Source organism: Paralichthys olivaceus, chromosome 11 (assembly GCF_024713975.1).
Source record: "Paralichthys olivaceus isolate ysfri-2021 chromosome 11, ASM2471397v2, whole genome shotgun sequence".
Classification (NCBI taxonomy): domain Eukaryota; kingdom Metazoa; phylum Chordata; class Actinopteri; order Pleuronectiformes; family Paralichthyidae; genus Paralichthys; species Paralichthys olivaceus.
The window spans coordinates 4227040-4242251 of NC_091103.1; the positions used below are offsets into that span (position 1 = coordinate 4227040).

Genomic DNA, 15212 nt, shown 5'->3' on the forward strand with positions numbered 1-15212 from the left:
CACTGGTCATATTCAAGTTGAAAAATCTCCTCTGTGACAACGGCCAAACAAAGCAAAAAACGCACAAACAGAGAGAAAAGAGGCAAACCACAGGAGGAAGAAAAAAAAAAACATGTTGAATGAAAATATTAAGAGAAACTATGAAACAACATCAAGAGAAAATGGTGGTTTTCCGACTTGATTAAAATCCTACCTTTGTGGCGCTGCGGAGGTGATCATAATAGACCTCTTCTATTGCCTGGAAGTAGATCACACCCTTCAGTTTGGTCTCATGTTTATCTGTGGGGAAGAAAAATAACACAACAATATATTGAGAACAACACACAGAGCACATCACGTCTGAGTCACCTGAAACAGCGACAGCAGAGAACGCACGAAACGGTCACAACAGAAATACTTTTTTTTTTTTTAAATCAAACTTTGATCGTGACCAATCTATGGTTCATAATGACGGATGGAAAAAGACAAGCACAGCACTTTTCCCGCTGTTTTTAAACCAATGGTGCTCTCATTGTGTTTTCAGACTTGACTGCATTCTTACGCTACTCTTGTACATCATTGCAGTTTGTTTCATCAGCCACTGCAGAACTGCAGTAAGGAACCGTTAGGGAACTCAACACCCCTCTCTACCTCCAGGCACAAACACTCCACAAGCCAACTTAAGAGTAGTAGGTAGAAATGCAGCGCTTCATTTCGAGGAATAACACTTTCCTCTTAACACGCAGCTATTATCTGCTAATGACCTCTTTAGCATTCAAATAACCCTGCGTTTGCATCTCATCTCAATTACACTGCATCCAAATTCACCAAAATCCTGCTTGTTACTGTGATTAACGAGAATCAGCGGCGCTCATGACGTATGCTCGTCACTCCGCGCTAACTCAACTGTTCAAGGTCAAGAGACAAGGGTAAGCGATGCATCTCAATCAGCGTCCTCAGAGAGCGCTGCACTGCGCGCATGTTAACTACTGCCAGAGTAATCTCAGAACACCTCCGCGCCCTGGCTCGCTTTCAACGAGGTACGCTTTAAGAAGCTTTAAGCGGAACCTTCTGAGGACTTCAAAGGCCCGACAGCAAACAAGTGTCCCAGAGCTCACGGAGCCGAGATCAATTACACGAGCGTGCACGCCACATGCGACGCCTGCTCACCTGTGTGGAGGACGCATGTTCCCACTGTCACTCCTGCGAGGCAGCTGATTTCTGCCTCTTTACATTTTGAACCTTAGAAACATCTTCCATCTGAGACCTCTGACGTTTCCACACATGTTTCATGTTCTGACTGTGTGTGCTGCTGTCTGCTGTGACACAAGATAACAGCTGACCTACAGGAACATTTGAGGTACTTGTATATAGACATTTAATTAAGTGTTGAACTTAAATATCATACTTTTTTTTTACTGCGCTGCATAACAGATTAGGACTTTACATACTACCAGATGGCCTTAATTATCACATCCACTCAACCGACCGGCTTTTACCTCCTGTTCCACTCGTGGAACAAAATAAAGCACATCCTTAAACAAAGTACACTTCTACCCCTGGGTCGTTTCTGAAATTTTTATCTTAAACCTTCCAGCAATTGTGTTTTTGTTTTAAATATTTGGTCATATAGTTATTTTAGCTGTAATGTCTCACATCACTTAACTTTCTTTTCTTCTACAATTTAATAATCTTGTTTCCTCTGATTGTTCTCATCCAAAGTTGTTTTTAGTTCTGAAATCTGAAAATTCTTGTGCACCTACATTGTTTTTCTTCTATACCTGCTGCACGTCTCTGACATGAAAAATGTGGTGTTACAGATAAATATTTGACCTGTGGTTATAAAGGGAATAGAGAGTAAACCCACTTTTACCTCCCGCAGTTTTTGCAGCAGACAAAACAAATTCCTGAGCAGTAATAACGTTTTTTTGAGACTAATGCCTCAGTGAGCCATTTGTCAAAAGGACCAAATCACCAGTGTCCCTGAAACCAAATAAGAACATGAATCTCTTCTCACCAACGTAGTAGGAGAGAGTCCTTTTGAGGCGGTCGAAGACGAACCAGCGTTTCTTCCAGGACTTTATCTTGCCGCCCATCTTGACCAGGTAGCCCTTGCACATCTTCTCAGTGAGGATGACGTGGTAGCAGGTGTCCACGCTGTGGCCCGACGACTCCACGTGAGAGCGCAGGTCGAACTCCTCCTTCCTGATGGGCAGGTAGCGTGTCATAGGACGGGCCTGAATCAACAGTCAGACAAAAAAAAATACAGGGTGAATAAACAACTTGCACAACAAGGAGAGTGCAAGTTGAGATGGGGACAGTATGTCGGAGTGTCCAGTGTTGTTTTTTGCAGTTGTTCTTTCTTTTAATTTTGAACACAACAAAATACTGGAATGGATATGTGATAATGTTGAATACTGGCACACATCAATAACATTTACCAGTCTGGAAAAAGTAGATATTTACCTACAGGAGCCCACATCTGTGAAGCCCCTGTCATGTTTTCAGCAGGCAGCTGAAGTGATTTCACACCTTTCTAGCGTGCAGACTGAATTATGTCTCATTTCACTGACCTGAGAGAAGTTCTTGGCCCTCATTTTGACCTCTTTCTCCACCAGCTGCTGCCGATGGAAAGTTTCATCCTGTAGCCTTTTCTCCGCCTCCTCCCTCCTCCTCCTCTCCTCCTCCAGCATCTGACGGCGGACCAGGCCCTCTCGCTCCTAGAGGAGAGTGCTTTCGTTAAATAAATGTTTTGATCTGTGGAAGGCGGCACGGCAGAGTTTTTCAGCCAGAACTCAGCCTCACATTCATGCATTAATGTACATTGCCGTACACTTCCTGAGCAGCATGCTGCTCCTCAGACACTGACGTCGACTGACGAGTTTCATGTGTTAATGAGCTTTGTGATAATTGAAAAACAGTTATAAAGGTTTTAAAGATACATAATATGCCTATAGCCCAAAAAAAACAACTAACATCCACTCTGGGTTTTGTTTGCAATGGAAATGGATTTAATCAGTAATCACTCCAGGGTCAAATGACTCTGCTCTTAAAAATGTGAAATCTGAGTGAACACGCTCATTTAACAAGACAGCGCGGTGAGAGAGGGCTCTGTTTTCAGTGAGTTCCCTTAGTCTCAAACCAGGATTAAATCAATAAATACAGAATAAATTGTAAAAAGTTGTGTGAAGATGGACGTTCATCAGCGTGAAGAGAAATGTGAGCGAAAACGCCTCAGAGCAGAAAACTGATTGGACCGTGATTATTGGCCTCACACTAAACTTCCTCATCAGAGCACAAAGAGGACTGAAACAAGGAGGCCGATAAAAAGGACTGAGCTGCTGTCATGGCCTTTATTCAAAAAAAGAAAACTATTGAAAGGAGCGCTGTAAGAGCTCTCATCAGTCACTGTGTATGGATTCAAGATAATCACGGTCGGATGCAGCAACACGCAGCCTTGAAGTTGTCTTACCCTCGATTCAATAAGTCTGGCTTTCTCCAGCTGCGCCTCCTTCAGCATTTTCTCCATCTCCTCTATCTTCAGGGTGTCCACTCCTCCGACACTGGTCACAAACACAACAACAACAAAAACGTTCATTCGTGCATTCACACCAAGATTTTAACTGTCATAACCTAAAGCAACAACCACACAAATCAATCTTATTTCAAAGGTTTCAAACATGATCTTTATCCACAGGGCCATTTTGGTGGAATGGATGAAGGAGATTTAACCAAAGACGTGAATTAGACCTTTAAATATGAAGCTTTCCATCAAAGTCCAGTGCAACCTGGTTCAATAGTACAACATGGGTCCACTTAAACAGCCGAACGCTGTGCATCGGTGGCGGCTGACACTGATTGGACGAGATCTGAGGAAGACGTGTCGGATTGTTTTCCACCAGTCTGATCCTGCTTTAGTTTCCAGAGAGTTTGCGGAGCGGCACTGGATGAGAGCTTCAAGCAGGTAAATGTATTTAAAAATTGATGTTATTGTGCTGTGAGGATCTGTGAGTGAAAATATGATGAAATATAGACATCTTCAGTCCGTCTATGGATTTTCTCACTGGAGCACAGTGATAACAGCTCCTCTACCTAAGAATCTTTGCCCCATTTGTAAATATGTAGTTTTTCCTAACAGCTCCAAGTAAGTGTGCCCATTATATGATGCAACTTTGTAAATAACAGGGACATGAAGCTATTACTTATTTCACAGATGGAAAAAAACAGTGTGTGTTAAAATAACCTAAATGAATAGGGAGGGTGGAAATGTTTCTGTTTTGTTAAACTTACAACTTTGTACTTTGTCAGCAGGGGGGGGGGCTTTCAATCAAAACAATAAGATATTCACGTTACGTAGCAAACGGCAATGAATAATCAGGATCCATGACGATACGAACAGCAGAAGGAAATGTTGTCAGGCCCTGAAGTTACAGCAGAGACAAGCAAAGCCACGGGTAAAACTTAATTAAAACCAAACCAAACGTGCTGGTCCCTTGAATAAAATTGGGAACATACATTTATATTTAACATTGCAGGTGGAGTTGTTTTTAGATATTTTAATGAAGAATTTATATCTTCATGAAATCTTAGCAAATGAGTAACTGAGATAAGGCTATGAAACTGTGTCTTGGCCAAATCATGGCTCATAAACTTTGCGTCTCCTTCACCATTTCCTCCGTCCCGTCTTTACTCTGCGTTCTTCATTTTAAAAAAAACAACAAATCCCATTAACGTCATCCCCAAAAAATAAAAGTAGCATTAATAGCTTTTGGAATTGCACTCGTGAGAGCTATAAAGGAGATATGAACAGTGTGTGCTGCTGGGAGCCTGCTGTGGTGAACACTTGTGATACAGAACACAGCTTAGAGTCACAGTCACATGGACAGATGGTCTCCAAATTAACCGACCTGTGGATAAAGACTTTGAGTGGTGCAGAGCTGTGTGTGTGTACTTGTGCAGATATCTTTGTGAGGACCATTTTACGCCTACAACCTATAAAGTGAGGACAGTTTTGGCCGGTTGTCACTTTCGGAGCCACTTCTAATGAGCTGCTTCTGGGTTCAGACTTGGTTTCAGGGGTAGGATTAGAATTAGGTTTAGGCTAGGGGGCTAGGGAACGCTTTATACAAATGAGTGTCTTAACTAAGACAGATGTACAAGTGTTTGTGTTTGTTGTGTGTCTGTGGGTGGGTGCGTGCATGTGGAGTCTGACTTTAGCACTTCAATACTGATCTGTTTGGTTTAAAGATGCCCGAAGTAATCGTTAATCATACAGACAATATTTTGTTAGATATTCAGTGGAAATGATCATTTTTGTTCTTAGTTTTACTGGAAAAACACACAAACACACACACTAACAAACACACACACACAGAGATGGTACAACTAGCACCGCAAATGTTGGATTCAGTAACAGGAGCCGGGGATCAAACCACCGACCTTCTGATGAGCCGAACTTCTTCCAATGTTTTGTTTCAATATTTCCTGATGTGTGTTACTACACTCTTTACTCTCTTACACAGTCTGAGCAGAACTTCTGTGAAACATATGTAATCAGTCATATTAATTCTGGTTCATGTCGTCAGATGAACTGAGTAAGTGATCAATATATAGATCTGGGCCGTGACTCGTGTGTCTCTTCCTCAATCGTACCTGGACATGTTATCTGGCGAGCAGGCCGAGTTGTTTCCCGTGGATATGCTGGTGTCCATGCTGTCCGAGCTCTCCAGGCTCAGGGTGTCGTAGGGCTGCTCTCCGGCCGACGGGGGTTGGTGGTGCAGGATGGAGTGGTGAACCAGAGGTGGGAGCCCCACAGAGCTGTGGCTCAGCGTGGGGCTGTAGGTCATGACGGGGGAGTAAGAGGACGACGAGGGGGACGCGGACATGAGGTGGGTCTGAGAGCCATGGAGCGCCTCCCACTGGCACTGAGCTTCGACCGCCGCTCGCTGCTTGAGCTCGGCCAGTCGACGGCGCTGCTCCTCGATCACCTGCTGACCTGGAGGGAGGGAGGGAGGGAGGGAGCAGATGAGTGGATTTTGATCTGATCAGGTTCAATGACTGAACCGAGACCCTGCGAGCAAAACCATCAACACACCGGCAGAGGCCTGTCTGTTTCCTACAGTCGCTGTGGAGGAGGTCGTCCCAAGCATCTACGACTGAAGATGCACGAAATATACAACCAGCACCAGCCCACAGACTACAAGACCATAAACCATGCACCACACATACAAGTATGTGCTCTCTCAGAATCACAGGGTCGGAGACATCTGTGAAAACCCGAAATAAATCACCACAGAGTTGGAGCGAATGTTAAGCACAAGTATCCATCTCACTTGTCACGTTTCACAACCATGCTGCTGTGAGCACCTGATGTCGGGCAGATACATCTGGACAGAGGCGTCAAGGTTGGTGAACTCCAGAGGAGGAGCAGCGCACCGAACACTGAACATGCAAGATTTATTCTCCACGAGCAGGAACGTTCATAGAAGATTGATGGAACGAGAAAGAGCGTTCGATGTTACAGATAAAAGAGAAAAGATGAAAAGAAATCTTTTGGGGGGGGGTTAATGACACGCCAGAGATGGAAGAGAAGTGGGGGGGAGACAGGGTCTGAAATTAACAGTCACTTTCTGGTAAACATCTCCTTTGATGGAGAAATCAACAGAGGTAACCTGCCAGACTGGTTTTACACATGAACAAAGTTTTACGGTTATTATCTGTATTGAAGTGTGAAGGCTGCTGTTTGAATTTATCTGAATGATGAATGTAAACTCTGCAAAGCTGTTTTTTTTCAGACACAAACTCTGGAGGATGTCTGTAAAACTGGGTCCAGACTTTCACATATGAGTAACGCCGCAGGAGATTCTCCGCTCTGATGCGTTCACAATAACACAGAAATCTCCGGAGTGTGAGTGCAGGTGAGAAGTGGTAAAAAAAAAAAAAGGTCAGGATGTAACGTATAAATTCTGCTGCAGAGATAATGTGTTTTTGTTTATGGCACAAAGACGCAGACGTCTGGCGTCAACAACAAAAGCTCTCTTGACATCTTTGTCATGTGTCAGAGCTTATTCAACCTGAGATATTTGTTTTACTTTTGTTTTTTTCATTTTTGCGTCTGTCGCTGGCAGTGAATCCTGAGGAGCTTTAACCTCAGGAGAACGTCTGAACTGGGACATTTGGGTTCTCACATTCAGCCCCTCCTGAGAATGTTGGGAGATTATCTGAATTTCAGAAAAACAGCTGGAGTGATTTTACCACATTTTCAGGGATTCAAGGGTGAACGTGACATTGTTCATGGCAGAAAAACAGTTAATTTCAGACACCGCATGTGACGTATGACGAGAGACAGCAGATGAGAAAAGAGAGAGAGAAGAGAGAGAAAAGAGATGCCGAGTCCCGCTGAACAAAATGAAGAAAACAAGAGAACTCATGGACTCCTGGACACTGTGATCCAGCTACCTGCTGAGCTTTCCTCTACGGTGTTCTGTCTGGAGGTCTGGGGCTCTGTGGTGCAACAGCACAGGAAGAGACAAATTCACAGACAAAGACAGAGACGTGAGGAAACCCTGAACTGCAGACGAGTGTGACCAGCTTCCATTTCCAAACGCAGCACCCGTGGGTGGCAGCCAGCTGAGCTTAAGCACCAGACAGCTGCTTTGCTCTGATCCATTTAGTCAAACAGCAACACTGTTCTCTAATGTCGCGCGCGCACACACACACACACACACACACACACAAGGAGCTCAATGAAAGACAGCATGGCAACACTTCACAATAACCACTAACAAGTTAATGAGAATATGAGTGTGCACTGCTGAAGGCGCCAACTACTGCTGAATATCTGATGTTTTACTCTGTTCTCACAGACAAATATATCGTTCATGTCTGCTCCTCAGACGTTGCTGTCCTTTATTTTCTCCGTCTGCTTTTCTATGTCAAACACTTAAAGCTGCAGTGAAGTTAAATTTATCTCAAGAAATGAGCTTGTAACCCCTTAATGTCATCCCCTGCACATGCATACTTTACATACAGGTACCAATTTAGCACGAAAGGAATGGGGTTTTTTTTTTTTTTTTTTACTCCAGGCCTGAAGAAAGACAAAAAAAACAAATAGATTAAAGACCAACTAAAAAAAACCCTCTGCTGCAAATGGTTTCTTTTATCTTCGCTTTACTATCCTGTTGTCTTACGACACCTCACATTTATCTTGCAATCCCTTGGAGGGGTTGGTTCCCGAGATGACGGGAGTTGACTGAGAAAAGCAAATATTTATTTCCTGCATTAACTGTGTCGTTATATGTTAAAGCTCGTTTATCGTGGTTAAACTGATCTATGGTTTCATTGTTTGCAACATGTCTATTGTCACTAATGAGTAAAAAATGTTGGATGCCTGTGTTATGCTTGGACAGATAGATGTTACCTGCTTCATGGATTTTTCAGTGTGAAGACGTGTTGATGTTTAGTGTAACTCCGGTGCAGAGCAGGTCACTCACCTTTCTGCTGCAGAGCGAGCTGTCTCTTGGTCTCTATGTCCTGCAGCGTCGCAGCCAGGTTCCTGGGCAGACTGCCGGTGCTGTTGGCCACCAGCAGGGGGCTCTGCTGGGTCAGAGGGAGTGGACAAGAATATCAGAATGTAACGTCCAAACCCGGGTTTATATATTTGGTTCAAATAATCCTCTAGATTGCAGAAGTGAGCTCGACATTCCCAAAGAAGATGTGAGATTGAAGTCTACCTTGGAGCTGGTGTTGCGTCCCAGCGTCGCTGCCCCGTGCTGCAGGGGCGACGAGGAGCCAGACTTGGGCTGATAGAGAGAAAGGCCTGGATCACTGTCCAGCTTGGAGCGGAACACCTGAGTGAGGACCCACACAGGATGTAGGTGTCAATATTGGGAATCACTGACTTTAGGTGTTAAAACCAGACAATGTAACGGCAGACTTGTTAGAACAAGGTTATAAATACAACTGACGTCTGCCATGGATGAGTTGTGGGAACCTGATGGAAACTTGTGGTTAAAAACATGATAAGCATGATGCAGGGATTATTTATCACTGATGTAGTCACAGTAGATAAAGGGCTGGCATCCCGAAATCTTAAATTTATTCCAGTGTGTATTTCATGCCCGCATGGAGAAACATCAGTGACAGCAGGCAACACACACACAGACACACAACACTGATGCAGCAGCAGCGCCCCTCGTCATTAATAAGGCCACTTAAAGCTAATGCCGCATTTCTGTACTTTAACTTTAACTGTGTGGACTCGTTCAAAGTAAAGACGTACAAACTGACATGAAGCAGTGATTGAAGTCTCTTGCGGACTCGTGCTACAGACAGCTACTCTCACTTTTATTCCAACCTTAAGCACATAAATGGCTTCATGTTTTACACCAAAGGAGACAGTGAAAATAAGAGAGAAGCTCACAGCACACATCTGTGACCTGGAACGTCTCTTCAAAGTGTGTCACACTGAACTGTTGTGGTGTCTTGTGCTTTCAAGAGGCTTCAAGGGGGACTGTCAGAGCAAACTTTTTATTTCTGATGTGAAGGCAGCATGATGACACAGCTGACATGAAAAAGATTTATTTTCATCGTCTTGGTAAAACACACAGAGCCAACTTCTTCTCTGGGTGTGAGTCTGGAGCAGCAGAGTGAAACGCATGTGGTGGGCAATATGACCGGACATTAACATAAGTGTATTTTTCATGTTTCGATGGTGACGGTATCATATAAAGATATTATTTTCAGGTTTCGGGAGAAGAAGCCTGTCCATGATTTGTTTTTATCTCTTACTAGTCTTGGCCTTTATGGTGTGCCATGGGTAAAAGATGCGTGAGATGACACTGGTGTGGTTTTGGAGGACGTGCTCCACTGGCGCTGGTTGTCTACACATTTATTTTGACGCCTCCTCATATTGCACATTTAATATTATGGCGTAGTATCACAGCAGTGATGACTATGACAACAGTGAACCTACCCCATCCCTCGAAACACGCACAAACAGCAGAAAGGACGAGTGGGGACAAAATGAGGAGAAAGAGGAAAGGAGGCCCTCTACCTGCAGCACAGGCCTGCGGCCCGAGAGAGACTTGACTGGCAGAGAGGGAGGACATAGCTGGCCGGAGTCAGCCATCAGCTCCTGGTACCACTGCTCTAAATCTAGCTTGGGCAGGTGAGGCCTGCTGCCCTCAGACTGGTACTGGAGAGCACACAGAGGGAGCGGCACAGCAGGAGAGAGGGTGGAGGAGAGGAGAGAGGAGAGTGAAAAAAGAGGAGAAGAAAAAGATTAGAAAGCATTCAAAGACAGTAGGAAGGAAGATGGCAGGAACATTTGCTTTATACACTCTCAAAAGCTGTAATTAAGGTTTTTTATGCTTTGGAAATTAAATATCTGCAACACTTTATTGTTCTCGGCTGCTTTATGCTTTTTACCCTGCAGCTGCTCAATCTCTTCTTAAAATGTATTTTACTTCTTCTGCATTGACCCAGTTTCTCACAAGAACATTAAAGTTTTCCTCTAATTTTCACTTCAGCTTTCCTTGGACCATGATGCCCAACGTATCTCCGGAGCTCTGGAGTTAATGGATCTTAAGGAATGACATGAGAATTAGTTTTGTTATTTTGCAGCTGTTATTGTTTAGGTTTTTACTTTTGTCTGTTACATCTCAATAGTTCTGCAACACTTTTTTTAACAGCTGACTGAGAAATACTGCACACATAGCTGCCGCTCACATGACCGTCATTGGCCGATAATCACCATGTCGAACTGTCCTCATTTGTTTTCCTTCCCTGCACCACAGTCTTCTTCAAATTCAATACAGATGCGACAATCTAATTCGAGGCTACAGAAGCAATGACTGGGTGGAAAAAAAAAAATGCAACACATGTGATATCAAATGTGCTGGATTACATAAGTAAAATGATCAGAATGACTGTTAGCGGCTTGCAGCACATCTTTGGAAACAATGGACGTCTGTGACTTCACGCAAAGCTGCACTGCAACAGACAGCAACAGCTCCAGACTTCAGCAGCACCATGGGCTTCAGTGTTTTACTGTGCTTAAAGCAATATACACTGACTACATCTTTAAGTAAGTCAAAACAGATTTCATTTTTGTGCCTGGACTTGGAGGAGGAGATGCACGGCGGAGCAAAGCACCGTTATACAAAGGATGGAGGCAATTAGAAGACAAAAAAGGGGGGAGGGCTGTCTCATTTAAGTGAAAAATAAACTATACTTAAAGCAGACAGTTTGCATACTAAGTGCAGTCAATGTTTGATGTACACTGTTCTCCCACAATGCAGTGCAAAAAAGGAGAGAAGGAACTGCTGACGGCTGCAGAACTTTAAATCATCGTTGCTCCAGAAAGAGCAGGGAAAATGAAAAATAAGTATAATTTTTTTATTCATGCTCCGAAGTTAAAGTTTGATTGATCTGTTATTCTGCATGTAAAATTCACTGTATTTAAAAAATATATTTATTATGGATTAAGGATTTTTATTGTATTTAGTTTAATAAATTTGAATTTGTCTGGGAACCATGTTGATGAGGTAAAACAACAGGCTTCTTTCACAGCAGACATTTACTCTTGTCAAAGCAGGAAAAGATAAATATGTAATTAATAACATTAATGGAGGCTCCATTAGGTGGATTCTTTTCTGCCCAACTGATCCCATGATTCATTGATCCAGAGATGACGATGCTGCCGGCAATCGACCAGACGCCCAATTCTTGAGTGTCACGCTTTAACTCAACCGAACAGCAAATGGAACACACGTTAAAAAACAAGGGGCAATAAAACTTTCTTGTTGTGTTCGACTGCAGCTCTGTTGAGACACCAGGTCCAGGGTTTGGTTTTGCACTTCCTGGCCCACTGGGACTGTTTCCTCAGACACTTGATGGAACAGAGCCGTTGTGAATGAATATTAGCGATGAGGCAAAAATATCTGCTATATCACTTTTCCTCTCAGCCTCACAACCTCAAACAAGAGAGCGAGCACACAGATGGTCAGTGGGAGAAGAGAAGGGAAGAACAGCACACACCTCCACAGAGAGAGACAGGGAGGAGCCGTGAGGCGAGGGGAGGCAGGAGAAGGCGGGGTCTACCACTCCAGACTGCAGGGGCTGGCGAAGCGGGGAGGTAGGGGACGACTCCACCTTTGGCATCCCATACATCTGATTTAACTGGCCCACCGTCACATAGTCCTTCCACAACACACACACACACACACAGGTGGAGAAGGAGGAGGAGCAAGGAGAGAGAGAGAGAGAGAGAGAAGGTGAAGACAGACACGTCAGCAGGAGAAGCAACGGGTGGGAAACTTATCGAGCAGTGACCTACTGCATCATGAAGGCGTGAGGGAGGCAGGGACGTGAAACGAAACACAGACCGGATTAAAACAAACAGCAAAGGGCAACACAACACACACAATCTGCATCAGGGCCAGACGGGTGAACGCAACCGTCACTGGCCTCATCATTCACCACCAACATCCAGGGGTTAGTACGAGCGAATGAACTTTCTGTCTTTCATTTGAATTTAGTTAAGTTTCACAAACAGAAATGTTTTTAATATGACTTAGACAGAGTCTCATGAATTTATAAGTTATAAATTAAAAAACCCTGATTTCTGCTATGATCCAGTCACAGCTGTAAATGAACACTGCCTCACAGATACAGAGGGTGAGCACAACAACAGTAACGTCAGGCTGATTCACAACAAGCCAGCAGAGGGAGCAGCGTGACATGAAAACGCAGGGATGTGAAGACAGAGTGAGTTAGAGGCAGAAACAAGTCAGAGAGGAGACAGACAGGAAGTGATGGTACCTCGCAGGCGCCAGCTAATGTAGCATCTATGGCAAACGCTTGGCCGTGTGAGGCGGGCTTGCTGCTGCCATGGCGGCCACCGCCGTACATCTTATAAACGTCCGACAGCTTCATATACTCCTGAGGCAAGCAGCCGACAACAGTCAGACGAGATGAGAAGCCATGAGGACAACGCAGTGTAAAATATAAGAACACAGATTTAAACGCAGACACAGAACAGAGGCCTCCCACAATGCCTTGAACCTTTTGGTTTAGAGATTATGTCTTGAGCCAACAACCGGGCCCGTGTGTTCAGTGGTTGTTGTGATATTAAATAAAACATGCACAGTGCGAGTGTTATGAGAGAGAGGTTGTAATATTACTATTAGTGAACAGGTACATTTCCACTCCATCCATATTTGAGGTGAATTGAATTTCATCAGCAGCCTGTGAGTGTGAGTGTGTGTGTGTGTGTGTGTGTGAGTGTGAGTGTGTGTGTGTTTGTGTGTGTGTGTGTGTGTGTGTGAGAGACAGGAACACACTAAGCAACAAACACAGTGCATCTTTAGCGTCACACGTAGCGGACACACAATCAGGTCGCAAACAGGCACTGTTGGTTTTCACAACAACCAGTGATGTAGTGTCTGATAAGCAAAACAAAAAATTGTCACCTCTGGTTGATCATAATGCAAATAAAGAACTGTGAGAGGAGAGCGTTGATTCTTCTCTGTGAGCAGAGGGAGACTGTAGGTGAGTTAATCTTGAGTTAATCCACTACATCCCTGGACAAAACCCAACTTCAGCCTAAAGCGTCAGTGCTTGCTCCTCTTAACGATCATTAATTATGATCAAACACCTCAGCCAACATAGTGCAGCACAATACATCACAGGCGAAATTATAGCCACAGCGCAAGCACGACACCCACAGTGCAATGAGTGACCTTTGGGGTGAGTTGCATAAAAGCCATGAGGGAGTAGTGGGCTTCATGCGGGGGGATCATTAGTCTGATTACCTCCGTAGGGCTGCTGGGGTACAACTGACAAGAAGGGGAGGGATGTAAGTAGGGAGGAGAGGCTTGACAGAGGGAATGCTGGGAGGAGTGGACATCCTCCGACAACAGGTCAGCCTCACGGATTTGGAGCATTTCCTGTTTCAACAGTCAGGGAATAAGTGTGTTCAATGCCTGTTGACTTGCCGTCCCTCAGGCAGCCTTGACCACTGACAACATGTTAGCAAGTTATACACTGAAATATGAGTTAGTTGACTCTACACAATAATAATTGAGAGCTCATCATGAAAAAAGCATTTCAATTACAACAGAAATCTGTGGATTAGAGTGATTTCACCACGTGTAGCAGCCAAAGGATTACCCATGAGTCTGCACTGCAACAAATCACAGCCAGTTAAAGAGGTGAACGTGGTGAAGGATCAGCTGTGAGTCATCAAAGCTCTGTGTTGTGTTCAAGCCCGGAGCACTGAGTGTGAATGAGTGTTTGTTTTCACCAGATACGCACTGAGCCTCAGCCGTTCTCTCACCTCTCTCATCGCAGTGGAGGACTTGGGGAAGCTCTTTCCTCCAGTCAGGTTATGGTATCTCTTCTCCAGCGCTGACAGTCTCTCCTTCTCCTGGAGCGTAAACATACAGATTCCCCATTTACGTTAGAAAGGGGGGGTCCCCTCACTTGTGACTCGCTGAGGTTTCTGTGTTAAATTGTTTTTCATTACTCTAAAGGGAAGAGGATCCTGCACCTTTATAAGACCTATGAGGAAAATTGTGATTTGTAAATATTGGCTATAGATTGATTGATAATGTGCCTGAAACATCAGTATTCTTGTAAACTCCTTATTATTAAGTTAAATATAAAATACACAATCTCTATACCTTCAAATATCCTGTTTTAAACTGAAAACTATTTAATGCACTGACAGATGAGTTTGTACCTTTTGGAGCATTTGCAGAGTGAGGCCTCTGTCTTTAGCCAAACGCTCACACTCCTGAGACGCCTGCAGGCTGAGCTGGTTGGCCTGGTTCTCTAGAGCAGACACCTTCTCCTGTGCAGAGGACAACATAAAAAAAAATTACATTTCCAATGCAAGCAGCACAGCAACTATTGCACAACTTTGTAAAAATAAGGTCAGACTAAATAGAGACTGAATAGCTGAGTATGTTACTTGCCACTGGCAGTTTCATCTCTAACACAGAAAACCATATTGTTAAGAGCATAATCTTGATCTACTATTGTTCGTGTTCCTCTATCAGGCGTTTCCTCACCTTCCGCTTGGCCACGCTGCTGTGGTACTCCGCTCTTTCCTGGAGCAGCTGCTGGCTGATGGTTTCTCTCTCCTCCTCCAGGCTGCTCTCTCTCTCCAGCTGCTGAAACTCCAGGTCCTCAAACTTTTTGGTTCCTGCTTCCAGCGCCTCTCCGTCCTG

At 44.2% G+C, this 15212-nt stretch overlaps 1 protein-coding gene across 32 annotated transcripts in view; it reads right to left on the reverse strand.

The window, feature by feature from the left end:
* phldb1b (pleckstrin homology-like domain, family B, member 1b) overlaps positions 1–15212 on the reverse strand; it is a 90879-nt gene that overhangs the window by 4142 nt on the left and 71525 nt on the right. For 10 of the 32 annotated variants that reach the window (XM_020094991.2, XM_069534993.1, XM_069534988.1 and 7 more), the window contains 15 exons: positions 15054–15209; positions 14723–14833; positions 14318–14407; positions 13794–13928; positions 12802–12921; positions 12019–12180; positions 10034–10174; positions 8712–8828; positions 8472–8577; positions 7438–7482; positions 5632–5974; positions 3452–3542; positions 2553–2699; positions 1997–2216; positions 194–279 (listed from right to left, as the gene is read on the reverse strand). In XM_020094991.2, the coding sequence (XP_019950550.2) occupies positions 194–279; positions 1997–2216; positions 2553–2699; positions 3452–3542; positions 5632–5974; positions 7438–7482; positions 8472–8577; positions 8712–8828; positions 10034–10174; positions 12019–12180; positions 12802–12921; positions 13794–13928; positions 14318–14407; positions 14723–14833; positions 15054–15209 (2070 nt within the window). The remainder of the gene's footprint in view (positions 1–193; positions 280–1996; positions 2217–2552; positions 2700–3451; positions 3543–5631; positions 5975–7437; positions 7483–8471; positions 8578–8711; positions 8829–10033; positions 10175–12018; positions 12181–12801; positions 12922–13793; positions 13929–14317; positions 14408–14722; positions 14834–15053; positions 15210–15212) is intronic. The other 22 variants (XM_069534986.1, XM_069535006.1, XM_069535009.1 and 19 more) reach the window with 20 other exon arrangements.